The 16,324-nt window shown below is 47.4% G+C and overlaps 2 protein-coding genes across 10 annotated transcripts in view; one reads left to right on the top strand and one right to left on the bottom strand.

The window, feature by feature from the left end:
* Positions 1 to 730: 730 nt before the first annotated feature.
* On the bottom strand, positions 731 to 13,207 carry mphosph10 (M-phase phosphoprotein 10 (U3 small nucleolar ribonucleoprotein)). The gene is made up of 11 exons (XM_067973425.1): positions 13,106 to 13,207; positions 11,312 to 11,957; positions 8,622 to 8,785; positions 7,639 to 7,810; positions 6,000 to 6,141; positions 5,748 to 5,815; positions 3,654 to 3,791; positions 3,245 to 3,355; positions 2,476 to 2,583; positions 1,814 to 2,044; positions 731 to 996 (listed from the first exon to the last, which is right to left on the bottom strand). The coding sequence occupies exons 1-11, from the start codon at positions 13,171 to 13,173 to the stop codon at positions 847 to 849; spliced, it is 1,998 nt and encodes a 665-aa protein (XP_067829526.1). The 5' UTR covers positions 13,174 to 13,207; the 3' UTR covers positions 731 to 846.
* An 18-nt stretch (positions 13,208 to 13,225) lies between these two features.
* Positions 13,226 to 16,324, top strand: part of apba2b (amyloid beta (A4) precursor protein-binding, family A, member 2b) — a 53,732-nt gene continuing 50,633 nt past the window's right edge. For 6 of the 9 annotated variants that reach the window (XM_067973421.1, XM_067973418.1, XM_067973417.1 and 3 more), the window contains exon 1: positions 13,227 to 13,778. The gene's annotated coding sequence lies outside the window, so the exon portion shown is untranslated. Of the gene's footprint in view, positions 13,779 to 16,324 lie in introns of all 9 variants that reach the window. The other 3 variants (XM_067973424.1, XM_067973423.1, XM_067973419.1) reach the window with 2 other exon arrangements.

The following is a 16,324-nucleotide window of genomic DNA, read 5'->3' as shown; positions in this document are numbered from 1 at the left end:
ACCGGCCCGCCAATCACAGCCCCTCACACCGGCCCGCCAATCACAGCCCCTCACACCGGTAGGCCAATCACAGCCCCTCACAGCGGCCCGCCAATCACAGCTCCATATACGGGCAGGCCAATCACAGCCCCTCCCGCGGACCGCCAATCACAGCCCTCCCGCGGCCCGCCAATCATAGCCCCTCCCAACCTGCGCAGTCTCAAAGCCTGATGTTGATTGTTCTCTAAACGTGATTCGGGGGAACAGCTTCCCTTATAGGGAGAGGTTCACCCCTAACCTAATCCCAGACCCCCCCCCCACCCCGGTCCCAAACCCAACCCCAGACACCCCACCCTAAACCCCTAAATGTGTCTCTCATTTCCAGGATTCCAATGGCATTTGTCCAAACCGATCCAGCTGCAAAACAAAGGTACTGTAAACAGCCCAAGGGGCTGTTTGTATTTGAATTGAATGGTTTGGCCTACTGATCTAGTCCAAACATTTTTAATGATCTGCCAAACAGGTTCCCATGCAATCAACTTATACGTATCAACCAGTCCAGGATGATGTGGATACTCTGCAATCTGCAGAAATTGCTTGCAGTTACCAATTTGAATCCCAAGATATAATCAATCAGAAAAAAATGCTTCTTTTTATTACACTGGTCTGCATAACTGAGTTTAGCAGGTGCCTGCTATGGTTCTATCGTGGGAGCTGGGAATCTTACTACAAAGTAACACTCCATACAGAATAGAGAAAATTCAGTATTTTATTAGGAAACAGTCATGGTTTTCGGAATGCTCTGCTATAATACAGTGGGTCCAGGAAGAGATGAGTCGACCTGCAGAGGAGGTGACGGAGCCTGTCTTAAAGTTTCAGCTTGCTTGCTGAAAGCTCTCGGTGCTTGTTCTGCTTCCTGGCCCCAATCTTGATTCCTTTGAGCTCGGCTTTCACTTGATCTTGTAACTGGGAGAAGAAGGCACGCGACGAACGCAGAGTTTTGTCTTTCCCTTCATCCTTTTAATAATTAAAAACAAAAATCCAGTCACAAGTTCACTTTTAAAAACAGAAAATGCTGCTTTTTCCTCACTGCAATGTGGTGAATTACATTTGGAAATCAAAAGAGGGGAGGGGAGGGGAGGGGGGGGGGGAGGAATACAGATTGTTGTACACAATGCGGAGCAGTGCTACAATAAGCAGGAGATTCCTTATCAGAGTACCGATGCCTCAGGCAGTATCTAAAGGAGCAAGTGATGGTTAAAAGAGAGTTTGTATGCAAGTATGAGCAGGTAATGTAGAGATGAACAATGTAACGCGGGCAAGTGAACTAATCTAAGCATTAGAGATAAAAAGAGTGAATGCTGGAAATACACAGGTCAGAAAGTATTTCAGGTGGGCTCTTTATACAAGGATTCCACCAAAACATTAACCGGTCTTTTCTCTTTCAGATGCTGACAGATCCTTTGTGTATTTCCTGATGAGTGCAGTATATTTCTGAAGCCACACAGACTTTGAGTAATGAATGTGAGTTATGGCACTGATGGGGAGAGGGTCTGTTTGAAATCACAGTACAGTACATGGAGTTAGTTGGATTGAACATTATGCAAAGGAAACATTTGCTGGGAATTGATTCAGTCGCTCCTTGCCCCGAACAGGAACAATGAGATATTCAGGATGAGTTACTGCCACAGGGGTGCAATTATTCAAAAGGAAATAAAACATTATAAAATGAATTTAATCACTGCTTCCCCCAGACAGCACGAGGCATATTAAACGGCTTCATTACACTACCAGCTTGTTCCCTGAATCTTAATCACTGTCTGTCATCACTCACCTTCAGCAGTGTCGCCTTTCCTTCCTGGGTCAGTTTCTTCAGTTTCTCAGCACTCGCCTCCTTCTCTCGTTTATTGTTCAGCTTCTCATTCAGCTTCTCCAACCCTTCCCGACGTTTCTCCTTCTCCCTCAATCGTAGACGTTTCACTTTCTTCTTCTTCCGCCTCTCCCGCTTCTTGTCTGTTGTCGTCTTTTCGGTTTCCCCCTGGAGGTGGCCAGCTCGGCCCTTCTCCTGTAATTACCAACCCCAGTCAGCACTGCTCACACACCAGGTCTCGCACTGCATCTTTATTTCACATTATCCGATACTGTAACAAACCATTGTCCATACAGTGCAGTCTCTTCAGCTGCACATCATCGACCCTCCCCCAGTACAGCTTCACAGACACTGGCCTTGCTTTGTGTGTGAACCTCAACCAAGAGGGACATCACAGTTGAGTCCAACTCTGATCCTGTTCATACCCACACAGCAGGGAATCACTAGAGCAATGTGCAGGAGTCTGAACTCATGGGCACGGAAGCCGATTGTAGGACTCCTGCCCCAGGTGGCATCAGTTAACTCAGCAAAGACCGGGCACTGTGTGGCTTACTGCCACTCCAGAGAGGGGCTTAGTGCTGATTCGCTGTTTATGCGCTATGATACCTTTCTCTTTAGTCTCTTACCTTGACTTCTTCAGGTGCCAGTAGAGTGGCATCGCTGACATTGACTGGTGCCACCTCCTCCATACTAATGGACGGCAGATTAGAGACGACCTTCACTTCAGGCACAGGCTGGCAAAGAAACAAATATTGTTACAAGCTCAATTCTGATGAACAGAAAAGTTTAAGCATCCATTTTCCTCCTCTCACCCTAGACTGCTGCCAGTTGAGGACACAGTTCAGTGCTCAATGTTAGTCTCGAGGAAGTGCGAGGTGACCAGTCCTCAGATTCTGCAGAAGACAGATACTGAATTCTGCACAGCACAAAGATCAGGGAGTCAGAGTGTTGTGGGCTGCAGGAATAAACCAGCCCTTGGGGGCAGTAAGGGGTACAGGGCAGTAATCCAGAGCAGGGACTGTGGTTGATTTCCCCCTTACCGGGGGGTGCCAAGAGCCCGATTGTAGTTCCACCACTGCTGCCCCAACTGAGATCAGCACAGACCGGAGAATCGAACCTGGGACCTTGCTAATCTGTATCGCTGCATCAGCCAGTTTGAGTTATACTGAGTGGCACTCATCAAATGCAGCAGGGGCAGCAAAGGGGGGGGGGGGCAGTGCAGCCCAGGAGCAGGGGGCAGCTGCATCCTCTCAGTGGCAGCAAAGGGCAGGTGCGGCAGCAAAGGGCATTAAAATACAAGATAAAATCTTTCTAACCCAGTAATATGAACAGTCAGCGAAACGAAGGGAGCTGTGCTCCGTACGGGCGTGTCTCCAGTCAGTCTTCTTTACTCACCGGTCTGGGTGTGAAATGGAAGTTGGAGAGAGCGTCCAGTTTGAGGAAAAGGGAATCCATCATCTTCTGGATCTCCACGTGCTGCAGATTTTCTTCCACTTCAGATTTTTGCTGCAATAATAAGAGTTTAATTAAAAACCTAACAGGGATGACCCACTGACACCCAGCAGCTATATGTGCTCACATACCCGTTGTGGCTGTGGCCTGTAATCTCAATCTCAATTCACAGCAACAGCAATTTATTTACCAATTGTAACTTAATCCTTCCTAAAATCACATTACTGTTAAACAAACAACCATTATTTTTCTCTCCAATCTCTCTGCACAATACAATTGTTTTTATTTTTGTTCAAAGCGTATCTAAGCCCAGAAACTGTTTGTGCCGCCTGTGATTACCAGAGTTTGTTACCTGAGTTTGCTTTAGATATTCCTGCTCATACACTTCAGCCAGACTTAGCTTGCTCTTCTCATGGTCCAAGGTGAGTCGCTTTTTGTATTCAAAGCTCTCTTCCTTTGGCTTTTCCTTACGTACAACATCATCCCAGGCCTGTAACAGATAACACACGATGCTCATCAACAACTCAAACGTGCATCTGTTATTGACTGCAATCCACAAAACTTAAAAAGCCAGAAATACTGTAGAGAAATGGACCCACTGCACAGATTCCAACATGGCTGTGGACAAGTCCAAAGGAACCTTCTGGAAAATGCCACAGTTTAAAGCAGCGTAAATATATCGATACTGAACATTCACCTCACCAATCCTGACAAACAGAAAATGCTGGATATGCACATCAGGTCAATCAGCACCTGAAAGAGAGACAGGAACGTCTGGGACGGGGACTCATCTCCACGTTCCAGATCCAAACAGTTAACCCACTCCTACCCAAATAGTTAACCCGCCTTTTCACTTTCTGAAAACTGGCAGTTGGTGACTGACCTGTTGTGTGTTCCAGGATTTTCTGTTATTTCAGATTGATGGAAAGATATTTTAGCCCAGGAGGGCATTCAGCCCTCGTTACCTGTGTTAAAGTTAGGTCTCTCTCGGGAACTGATTTTCCACAGTCCACTTTTCCTTCTTTCTTCCCATATCTTTTTATATTCTACTTGCTGTAATTGATCTAGTGCCAATTGCATGTGGTAAAGCATTCAACCTTGCGATAATGGTGTGTGTTCTTCCACCTTAGGCATAACGTGTGTAGTACTTACCTCAAGATCGCGGCCTCTGTCTTCGATCTACCAACCAATGGAAATCATTGATCTGTTGCCTCGTCTATCCCGTTTATCATTTTGAACGGCTCTATGAAACACCCCCCAGCAATCTTCTCTGTTCATGTACATGAAGTGAAACATTCTCAATCTAAGTACATGAATACACCTCCCAGATCCCAGGGGTGAGGAAGATATATTTTTGATCAGGGACGGCAGTAATCCAAGCAAACTCAAAATATACACAATCATTAAACCTACTTCAACCAAGAGTGCTTACTTTGAACAGCCCTAGACCCCCATCTTTCAAACTCCACTCTACTGCTTTCTATTATTTACAATATCTTCATTTTTCACTCCATTATCTGCAGTTTCCTTTTATGTTTTCTACACTTTGTTCTCCTTTAGGTTAAAGATCTATTTTCCTGCTGCTTTTACGTTAGGTTTAAATGTAGCACTCCAGTGGGTGAAACGTGTGAATACGCCAAGCAGTGAGAAAATGGCCCAAGCTGCCCATATTACGAGGCACCAATTTACAGACAGAATGTTCAGAGCAATCAGTCGCTAGACATCCAGGGCTATGTAGCACAAGCCCTTTCAGGAGCTTCTTGCTGCTGGATTTTATACATTCACCAACTACAACCCACTCCTGTCTACAATCCTCCCTCAATAAATTGGCATGTTCAGGTCAGAGAAGGAGGTGTCTGGGCTGGTTTTATTTCACTGTTTCTGAGCACTGTCTCAGGTGATTGTCACAGGAACTCAAGATTCGGTCGAGTGTCAGAGCAAAATCAGAATTTCTGTACAGATTATGGCTGGCTCACTCGGCCAGCTTTATATGGATCAGCTGGCAGCTTTTATTACACATCAGCAAGGGGAGTTTCTACCAAGGAGTTTATTTTTTTCCAACCTTCCCGTTTCCCGTCACCACCAAATTGTGCCTCTTCTCCCCTCAACAGCCACCTGCAATTTTATGATCTCCTGTTAGGAGGCAGTGGACAGACCCCAGACTCAGCTAATGTGACTCAGATCAATCTACCCGGAGACATACTGGAGCATTACAGACCTGGCCCCACAAAGTGCGAGCCCAAACTAAATGTTAATTGAAACCTTGGCTGTTGGTCTCCCAGCTTAGACTCTGATACTAGATTAACATTTAAAAACGTGAGACCATCTACAAATGACACTTAATTAGATTGCAGGTTGATGCACTATCCTTCCCCTTTTTTAAAAAAACTCGTGGCCCTTTACAGACAAGCTGGTCCGGGAGTTAACAACAAAGTCCTGTGCTGACCTGGTCTTTAATCCTCTGGATAATGACATCCTCCAGTTGAAGGGTTGTCTCCTCAGTGATGACAGGAGCTGAGAAGAGGTCAGAAATCAGCACAAACTCAATACAGAGAAAACCATATCACAGCTTAATGCTTTCCTAGGAAAAGTATTGTCCTGTACATCCAGACGTACCAAGGACGTAATGCTGTCTGAATGAGGTGTTTGTGGTTCAGCACCCCCCCTCCCCACTACTGAATAGGAGAGCGAGACTCACCCTTCCTGACTGCATGGTCAAACAGAAGGTCCTCCTCCAGCAGGCTGTTCTCAGGTCGTTTCTGGGCACTTACTTCTCCCAGGAGCTGCCACGGCTTCTGCTCCAAGGCTGATTTCTCCAGCTGCTGGATTTGTGCGTTCAACTATAGGGAACAAAACACAATGCAGGTTACCTGTGGGATTACATTACATAGAAATTACAGCAGACCCAGGCCATTCGACCCAACCAGCCTGTGTTTATCCTCCACATGAGTAGTATCCTAATCCTAATGCCTCCCTGTTACCATATGCCTTTCCTTCAACCACTAATCTAACCTAGTCTTAAATGTTGACATGGTCTCTGCTTAAATCACTGACTCCAGTAGCGATTCCACAGCCTCAAAACCCTTGGTGTAAAAATGTTTCTCCTGCTCTCTATCCTAAATCTCTTACATTTAATCTTGCACGTATGTCCCCTTAATCACTGGGAGCAGTCTATTTCTATCTACTTTATCTCATCCCTTCATAATTTTAAACACGTCTATTAAATCACTCCTTAACCCTTGTTATAATGAAAACAGCCCCAATTTTTCAAGTCTTTCTTTGTATGAAGTCTTCCAATCCCACGCGCCTCACCCCAACGCCACCTCAACCCCCACCAAAACAATTTCCTCCAATTAAACATCGGGAAGACCGAACCCATTGCCTTCGGTCCCCTCCACAAACTCCGTTCCCTAACCACCGACCCCATCCCCCTTCCTGGCCACTCTCTGAGGCTGAACCAGACCAGACTACCAGAAGGCGGCTCACCACCACCTTCTCGAGGGCAATTAGGGATGGGCAATAAATGCTGGCCTCGCCAACGACGCCCACATCCCGTGAACGAATAATAAAAAATAAAAAAATTTGCGTCCGTGGCATCCTATTTGGCTCTGAATTGAGCTTCCAACCCATATCCGCTCCATCACTAAGACCGGCTACTTCCACCTCTGTAATATCACCCGTCTCCACCCCTGCCTCAGCCCATCTGCTGCTGAAACCCCCATCCATGCCTTTGTTACCTCCAGACTCGACTATTCCAATGCTCTCCTGGCCGGCCTCCCACCCTTCACCTTCTGTAAACTTCTCATCCAAAACTCTGGTGTCCGTATCCTAACTCGCACCAAGTCCCGTTGACCCATCACCCCTGTCTTTGTTGACCTACATTGGTTTTCAGTTCCCCAGTGCTTCAAATTTAAAATTCTCTTCCTTGTATTTAAAATTCTCTTCCTTGTATTTAAATACCTTCATGGCTGTTCCCCTTCCTATCTTGTAAACCACCCCCACCCAAACTGTCCACTCCACCGACTCCGGACTCTTGTCCATCTCCCTCTCCCATCGCTGGCCATGCATTCAGCCATCAAGGCCTTAAGCTCTGGAATTCCCCCCCTAAACCCCTCTGCCTCTCTCTCTTCCTGTAAGACCCTCCTTAAAACTCAGTTCTTTGATCAAGCTTTTAGTCACCTCCTTAATTCCTCCTCCATGGGCTCATCTTCCATTTTTTTATTACATCCCTGTGAAGGGTTTTGAGATATTTTCAAATGATAAAAGCACTCTATAAATGCAAGTTGGAGCTGTTGTTGTGGTCTGATGCCTGAATCAATCGTAATTCCAATAATCACCTTTTCTTGGCGTTTTTCGAAGGCTGATTTTGCCTCTTCTGATGACTTCTTTCCTCCTATTACATCGGCCAATTCCTCTCCCTCACTGTCATCAGACAGGTCAAAGCTAACCCTCTTATAGGCCCCCTTGGTATTGCTGCCTCTCCCAGACTCCTCCATCTCCTCTTGGTCTCTGGGTCACAGAAAGGAAACCAATTTATTACAACACAGAAATAAACAATCTCCACTCTAGTTTGTAAAAAGATATCTGATCAGCTTATATTCATTTTATTCTTTGCTAATTAAGTGCAATACCACAAATTAAATTCTTACAGATTACCAGGTAGGATGTGTGGCACAGACCATTTGCTGGAGCAGTGCAGTTTACAATTGTTTCAACAGCTTCTGCGTGACCCCATTGATAAAGGTACGAAATAACTGGTCCCTCTGAACCAGGTGGGCCCAGTCTCCATCCCAGTCAGCTGATCTCAAGTAGCGCATTAGTTGGGCTGCTACAACTGGTCTAGGTGCCCTGACATTGTACATGAAGAAAGAGGTTCAGGGCTCCAGGTACATGTCATTAAAAGCCAGTGCAGGTATAAAAAAAAGAGAACAGTTGAGGCTGATGGGCTTCATCATGAGGTACAGAATATAAAACCAAGGCAGTATCACTGCAGATATACAGAGCATTGGGCAGGCCTCATCTGGAATATTGTGTATGGAGAAAGTCCAGTCACCAGGATCATAGCTGGGACAAAGGAAATGGGCAAACTTGGGTTATATTCCCTGGGGATGAGGAGGGTAAGGGGTGGTCTGATTGAGGGGTTTTAAATGCCCCCCCACCCACTCCGCCGCTCACTGTCAAACAGTCGGCTGACACTCACCGTCTAGGCTAAGACGGGAACAGTCACTTGGTTGAGGCGTCAGAGACTCTAGGGCTGCACCCAGCACCTGTGTCTTATGGAGAGGGGAGGAAATTGAGAAAATAACGTCAGAAAACATACTCATCCATTTCTTCCATAACCTCGTCCTCTTCAAATTCTTTTGGCTCTGGTTCCCCTTCTGCCTCATCACTTTCATTTTCCTCACTGCCATCTTCTACCATAGGTTCATCACCCTCAACCGGGTTGAAGAAATCCTTATACTGCAGGTTCCTGGAACTCTTCGCCTGGCAAACAAGAAACAAAACTAAAATATGTAAAGGCTTAAATATTGAAGAGCTCCTTACACTCTCAAGTCACAGATCATCACTGGGAATGCCTGCCCACTCTTTCCCCTCCATCATCACTTACTCCCATAGAAAGGACAGGCAATCAACCTGTTTTCAGATCTTCACCAATTAGCTCTACAGGCTGCAACTAGGTGTGCCAGACAGCCCATGGCCGATCCCCATGTCTCCCTCCGGGACGAGAGGGTAGATGTGCCTGGTCTCACCCCAGTGGCATGGCAGCGATCTGAGACGTGGAATGCAGAGCTCCAGTGTGCTGCCGTGTTACCAACCCCTTTACTCTTCAGAGGAATAGAATGCCCAGCACGCTGAGTGGGAAGAGTCGGAGACACGTTGGGCTGTATAAAGAGTTCAGTTATCTGACTGTTCGGTCTCCTATCTAGGCCACTGATACTTATTTAAGGGATTACACTCTCGCTATATTATATAGGGATGTGATGATTCAATATTTAATTATTTATGCTCCTGCAGAGCTTGGCAAGGAAGGCTTAGGAACCCCCAAGGGCTCTGCTGCGGTTTTCTTTTAATTCATTCATGGGATGTGGGCGTCGCTGGCAAGACCAGCATTTATTGCCGATCCCTAATTGCCCTTGAGAAGGTGGTGGTGAGCCGCCTTCTTGAACCGCTGCAGTCCATGAGGTGAAGGTTCTCCCACTGTGTTGTTAGGTAGGGAGTTCCAGGATTTTGTCCAGCGACGATGAAGGAACAGCGATATATTTCCAAGTCAGGATGGTGTGTGACTTGGAGGGGAACGTGCAGGTGGTGGTGTTCCCATGCGCCTGCTGCCCTTGTCCTTCTAGGTGGTAGAGGTCATGGGTTTGGGAGCTGCTGTCGAAGAAGCCTTGGCGCGTTGTTGCAGTGCATCTTGTAGATGATAAACACTGCAGCCACGGTGCACCGGTGGTGAAGGGAGTGAATGTTTAGGGTGGTGGATGGGGTGCCAATCAAGCGGGCTGCTTTGTCCTGGATGGTGTCGAGCTCCTTGAGTGTTGTTGGAGCTGCATTCATCCAGGCAAGTGGAGAGTATTCCATCACACTCCTGACTTGTGCCTTGTAGATGGTGGAAAGGCTTTGGGGAGTCAGGAGGTGAGTCACTCACCACAGGATACCCAGCCTCTGACCTGGCTGGTCCAGTTAAGTTTCTGGTCAATGGTGACCCCCAGAATGTTGATGGTGGGGGATTTGGCAATAGTAATGCCGTTGAATGTCAAGGGGAGGTGGTTAGAATCTCTCTCTTGTTGGAGATGGTCATTGCCTGGCATTTGTCTGGCGCGAATGTTACTTGCCACTTATCAGCCCAAACCTGGATGTTGTCCAGGTCTTGCTGCATGAGGGCACGGACTGCTTCATTATCTGAGGGGTTGCGAATGGAACCAGCTGAAACCGCACACCTTACTAACATAGTATTATCTGGAGCCGAGTGGGAAGAATCCCGATCCTAGCAACAGGTAAATTCCTCCAGGTTCCAATAGTAATCCAGAGCAGCTAATCAATCAAGTCCTGGAGTACTGAGGGCCTACAGGTTTCAAGTTAGAGACCACCAGGGGGCTGACTTAGGTCCCCGCCACTATGTCACCTTCAGATCCCTGCTTACCCCACCCCTCCGCCCCAGCAGGATAGTCACTAGCTGATCATCAGACAGCGGGTGAGCACAGGGTTCATCATCACTGGGTGGATAGCAGGTACTAGGATCTCTCTCCGAGCAGCAGAACTCACCACAAGATGCGCGAGTGCATTCCACCAGTCTGCTGACCACAGCCTGAGCACACACCAAACCCACCAGCGGGAGGTGCAGCGTTTCAGCAGTAGCTGCTTGCCTCTCTCTAACCCAGTTATGGGGGGCTCTGAGCCCTGAAGATATGAGCATGTGCTCTCATACCCAGCCTCCAGGTAACGCACCCCAGGTTTCAGTTTCATCAATTATACAATGGACATCTGCCTTCAGCATGCGTGAAGGAAGAAAGACAGAATCTATCAGAATGGAAGAGAAGTAGAGACACAGCTGCAGGAGAGAGAAAATGCTTTCTTCTGTGAGAACCACAGAGGATCAGATGGAAATATTTCATTAAAAGATCTTTACTTCAACTCCCCACTGAGGGTTCAGCATATAAATATATGACCTGGTGTGGTACTGAGCTACATTCCAGTAGCCCAATCCCCAGTCTGTGCTGAGTTAGCCAATTTCAGCTGGGAGAATGGGGACGGTGCAGAATTTCCCCAGTGCCCCTGGGCTAGGGAGGGAAAAACAAATCAACTAGGGTCCCTGATCCTGGTCACAATTCACTAAGTGTGTGGATAACAGGTGAAGGCTGTGCTGCCTCCCACAATCAAATAGCCTGTCGACACTCATCCTAAAGAATGGGCATTTAATCAGGTACTGGAGACTGACAGGCACCCATGACACCATATCACAGCAGGGGTCAACACCTTCAGGAGGAAGATTGAATACTGGTGTAAGATCATTACCTTTTTCTTAGTCTTTGTTTTCATGACAATTTCTTCATCCTCAGAAGGAATATCTTCAAAATAATCTATTTCATCATCTTCATTTTTCTGCCTCTCTTCTTCCTTCTCCACTTTCTCCAAAAAAGCTTCCATTTCTGAAAGTCTAAAAAATTTATCATCTAGTGTGGAGCTGGTGGCAAATTTTGGGGCCTTTCTCTGGGGTTTAGTCCTTTTCTCAAGTTCATCAATGTCAAAGTTGAGGTCAGAGTCTTCATCACTAAGCTTTTCAGTTTGAATACTTTTTCCTTTGACTGTCTGCTTTTTTAACTCTTCATCCTCCTCACCACTGCCCTCGGGTATCTCAGCATCATCTTCTACACATTCATCATTTGCAAACTCTTCCTCAGCAGCCTCGTCCTCCTGCTCTTCTACTTCAACCAGTCTGATATCAGTGTCTCCAACTGTAACCACCACTGCCTTTTTGAAGTGGTTTAAGATCGAATTGTTCTGCAGTTCGAGCTCCTGCCATATCTGCTCCTCATCAAACTGTTCGACCACCAGCTCCTTCAGAGGGCTTCCAGCAGCATCATCTGCCTCCTGGGTCTTCTGGAAATCATACAGCAGCTTAGTGAGAGCAGTGAAGTCTGAGGCCAATCCATCCTGTACACTAGGAGAAAGAGAGAGGGGAACAGTGTTAATCCCATGGCTCCTTCCACAATCTCACTTTCTAACACAGCAGCCTAGGATCTGGTTATTCATTACCCGTTTCCTACCCCCCAATTTTCTCCTAAAGACGTTGACTACTGTGGTTCTAGGGCCAAGTCGGTTTGGTTCAGTCCCACACCAGACAATACTCTCCTGGCCAGTATAACTCAGTCCCACAGCGGACGGTGCACTCCTGGTCAGTATAACTCAGTCCCACAGCGGACGGTGCACTCCTGGTCAGTATAACTCAGTCCCACAGCGGACGGTGCACTCCTGGTCAGTATAACTCAGTCCCACAGCGGACGGTGCACTCCTGGTCAGTATAACTCAGTCCCACAGCAAACGGTGCACTCCTGGCCAGTATAACTCAGTCCCACAGCGGACGGTGCACTCCTGGCCAGTATAACTCAGTCCCACAGCGGACGGTGCACTCCTGGTCAGTATAACTCAGTCCCACAGCGGACGGTGCACTCCTGGTCAGTATAACTCAGTCCCACAGCGGACGGTGCACTCCTGGTCAGTATAACTCAGTCCCACAGCGGACGGTGCACTCCTGGTCAGTATAACTCAGTCCCACAGCGGACGGTGCACTCCTGGTCAGTATAACTCAGTCCCACAGCGGACGGTGCACTCCTGGTCAGTATAACTCAGTCCCACAGCGGACGGTGCACTCCTGGTCAGTATAACTCAGTCCCACAGCGGACGGTGCACTCCTGGTCAGTATAACTCAGTCCCACAGCGGACGGTGCACTCCTGGTCAGTATAACTCAGTCCCACAGCGGACGGTGCACTCCTGGTCAGTATAACTCAGTCCCACAGCGGACGGTGCACTCCTGGTCAGTATAACTCAGTCCCACAGCGGACGGTGCACTTCTGGTCAGTATAACTCAGTCCCACAGCGGACGGTGCACTCCTGGTCAGTATAACTCAGTCCCACAGCGGACGGTGCACTCCTGGTCAGTATAACTCAGTCCCACAGCGGACGGTGCACTCCTGGTCAGTATAACTCCAGCCCACATGGGGCGGATCACTAGATTCCCGCGGCCGGTTTGTGAGACTCGGGGATTGTTTCCCCGGACAATCGCCACTGCCGGTCCCGGTTCCCTTTACCTGAGCAGGAGTTCGGGTCTCCCGGCCGCGCTCTCCAGCCGCCTCGCACACTCAGCCAGCGCAGCCATCTTACCACCCGGGAGTAACACTGAGTCCGTCCCCGGAACACAGGCGCCGCGCCACAAGATTCCGCCCCATCACTGACCCCCGCCGTTTCCTGCAGCACCTCAGGCTGGAGCGGAATCTCCCGCTTTAACCGACTTGAGGCGAAGCGAGTGAGGTTGACGGCCTGACAGGGCTCCAAGCCGACTAATCCCCAGAGACACATGGACAGAGGACTAAGCGAGAACCCTGAAACCCCGAGAGAGTTCCTGCGAGGTCCGAGTAGATGGGAAACAGGCCAAGCTGATGTCCATCTTCAAACAGGGGGACAAATGGGGCACAGGTAACTATGGCAACAAAACCCAAAAAAAAGCTGGAAACACACAGCAGGTCAGTCAGATTATGTGGCGAAAACAGACCAACCTTTTGGGTTTGTACCTTTCTTCAGAAACAGTGGTGGGAGACCCATTAGATATTCTTCAATCCCATGTAAAATAATGGAACTGATTATCAGGAGTAGATTTGAAGATGATCTGTCCAATAATTACCTCATAAACAACAATCAACGTGGATTCAGAAGAAGATCCTGCCTTCAACTTCTTTGAGGAAGTGACAACCCAAGTAGACGGTGGTAAGCCTTAAAATGTATTGCAACTAGACTTCCAAAAGCATTGCAAAAACTCCACAAAAATATCGATTAGTTAAACTCAAAGCTGTGGGAGTCCGAGATAGATGTTGGGCATGGATAAGAAATTGGTTGGAAGGTATATAACAGGTACTCATAAGAGGGGTTATGTTGGAGTGTGAAGGAGTACTGAGTGGGTTACTGCTGCTGTTTCTAATTTACAACAATGAGTTTCACTCAGAATCTCAATGGAAATTGGTCAAATTTGGAGATAGACCAAACCCGGAGGTGCAGTGGAATTGGAGGAAGCAGTTTAGAAATAACAGAATGAGTTGGACATAATATTTAAATACGCAGAACAATGGCAGATGAAGTTTTTACACAGAATTTACAGCTTAGAAACAGGCCATTTGACCCAACAGGTCTATGCCTGTGTTTATGCTCCACACGAGCCTCCTATCAACATATCCTTCTATTCCTTTTTCCCTCATGTGTTTATCTAGCTTCCCCTTAAATGCATCTACGTTATTCGCCTCAACTACTCCATGTGGTAGCGAGTTCCACATTCTCACCACTCTAGGTAAAGAAGTTTCTCCTGAATTCCCTATTGGATTTATTAGTGACAATTTATGAATTTAATGCAGACAAGTGTTAAAACACTGCTTATAGAAACGATAAATTGGCAACACGCATACTTAATGAATTGTGTTGAAATACCTAACAATGAAGCTGGAAGAGACCCAGGAATCTTAAACTTAGGATGGGGCTCCATTGGGAGAGTTAGGGTACAAGAGGGATGGGGTTTGCTGGGAGAGTTAGGGTACGAAAGGGATGGGATCGATGGGAGAGTTAGGGTACGAGAGGGATGGGGTTTGATGGGAGAGTTAGGGTACGAGAGGGATGGGGTTTTAATGGGAGATATAGGATATGAGAACGATGGGCTCCATTGGGAGAGTTAGGGTATGAGAGGGATGGGGTTTGATGGGAGAGTTAGGGTATGAGAGGGATGGGGTTTGATGGGAGAGTTAGGGTACGAGAGGGATGGGGTTCGATGGGAGAGTTAGGGTACGAGAGGGATGGGGTTCGATGGGAGAGTTGGGGTATGAGAGGGATGGGTCGATGGTAGAGTTAGGGTATGAGAGGGATGGGTTCGATGGGAGAGTAGCGCGCTGCTGCATATCCGACCAATTAAATATACAGCCAAGTGAATTGTAGTAAAACATGATCATGTTCTTCTGTAACTGTTTAACGTCTCCTTCATTACATTGATCGTCAGGTCAGATTAACTGAAGGTCTTGGGCTTCTGCTGTAGAGGAGCTGGGTGGAGAATCAATGGGGTGGGGTCTCCAGGTTGGAAGGGACGGCGTGGGGTCTCCAGGTTGGAAGGGACGGCGTGGGGTCTCCAGGTTGGAAGGGACGGCGTGGGGTCTCCAGGTTGGAAGGGACGGCGTGGGGTCTCCAGGTTGGAAGGGACGGCGTGGGGTCTCCAGGTTGGAAGGGACGGCGTGGGGTCTCCAGGTTGGAAGGGACGGCGTGGGGTCTCCAGGTGGTGGGGCTGAACCTGCACCAAGACCCGGGGAGAGTAACAGAAAAAAGAGAAAAAAAAGAAAAAAAAAGACCCTGGGAGAGTGATTGATATTGTGAAGAGATTCAATGTGAGATGCTCTCAGTGCTGCCCTCTTACCCACGCCTGCATCACTGCAATATCCTGGGCGATCTTCTCACTATCTGGAAATCTAAGTGGGATCACTGCTGAACCGACTGCATGTTTAAATCTCTGGACAAAGGGGGAATGAGCAAGGCCTCCATGGTCCCGATTGTCATAACCCCCTTTAGTGTATAGTGCCATCAAGAGCAGAGCCTGCAGGAGAGGAAGAGGAAAAGAATATTTGTTGCTCTAGATATTATATACCAGTGCAAGTAAGAGCTGAGAGACAGAACTTGCCTGAGAAGCAACCTGGAATCCACACAAACTATTGCTGCATCTTCCTTCCTGTTAACCTTAGACCTTTGCCTGAATTGTCTGCAATATATTTCCAGCTTGCCTGCAAATAAATCTCACTGACAGACAATGGACTCATTCTGCCCAGGCTGTTTATAGGATGCCTCAATGGGTCATTTAAAACCGCGGGTCGCGAAAAACTGTCTGAGATTATAAAACCTCAACCCGAACAAATAATAAATGAGAGACAATGTCATAATCAAGTATGTTACCTTCTCCTATTCATTTTGGTTGCTGACAGTCAGTAATCGATTTGATTTATGAGAGGGTCGGAACCTATTACTCCAGGAATCCTTATAACAGGAATCCCATAATCTACAGATCACACAGACATATTCCAGCACTGTGATCAACTTCAGCTAATCCCGGTCTTTGTCACACTTTGTGGTTTCTAGACTTTATTTCAGTGCTGTGAATTATTATGGGATGATTGATTGAAGAGATGGGAGTTTGGAATTTCAGTTTGCTAGTATTCTAACAGATTGAATCCAATTATCCACCCTGGGTCTATTCTCTGTGCTGCTGCCATGCTCTCCCTGAGATATTTCCA

Source organism: Heptranchias perlo, chromosome 38 (assembly GCF_035084215.1).
Source record: "Heptranchias perlo isolate sHepPer1 chromosome 38, sHepPer1.hap1, whole genome shotgun sequence".
In the NCBI taxonomy this organism is placed as follows: domain Eukaryota; kingdom Metazoa; phylum Chordata; class Chondrichthyes; order Hexanchiformes; family Hexanchidae; genus Heptranchias; species Heptranchias perlo.
Note: the sequence above shows the minus strand (reverse complement) of the source record. Positions and strands in the feature narration are given on the sequence as shown.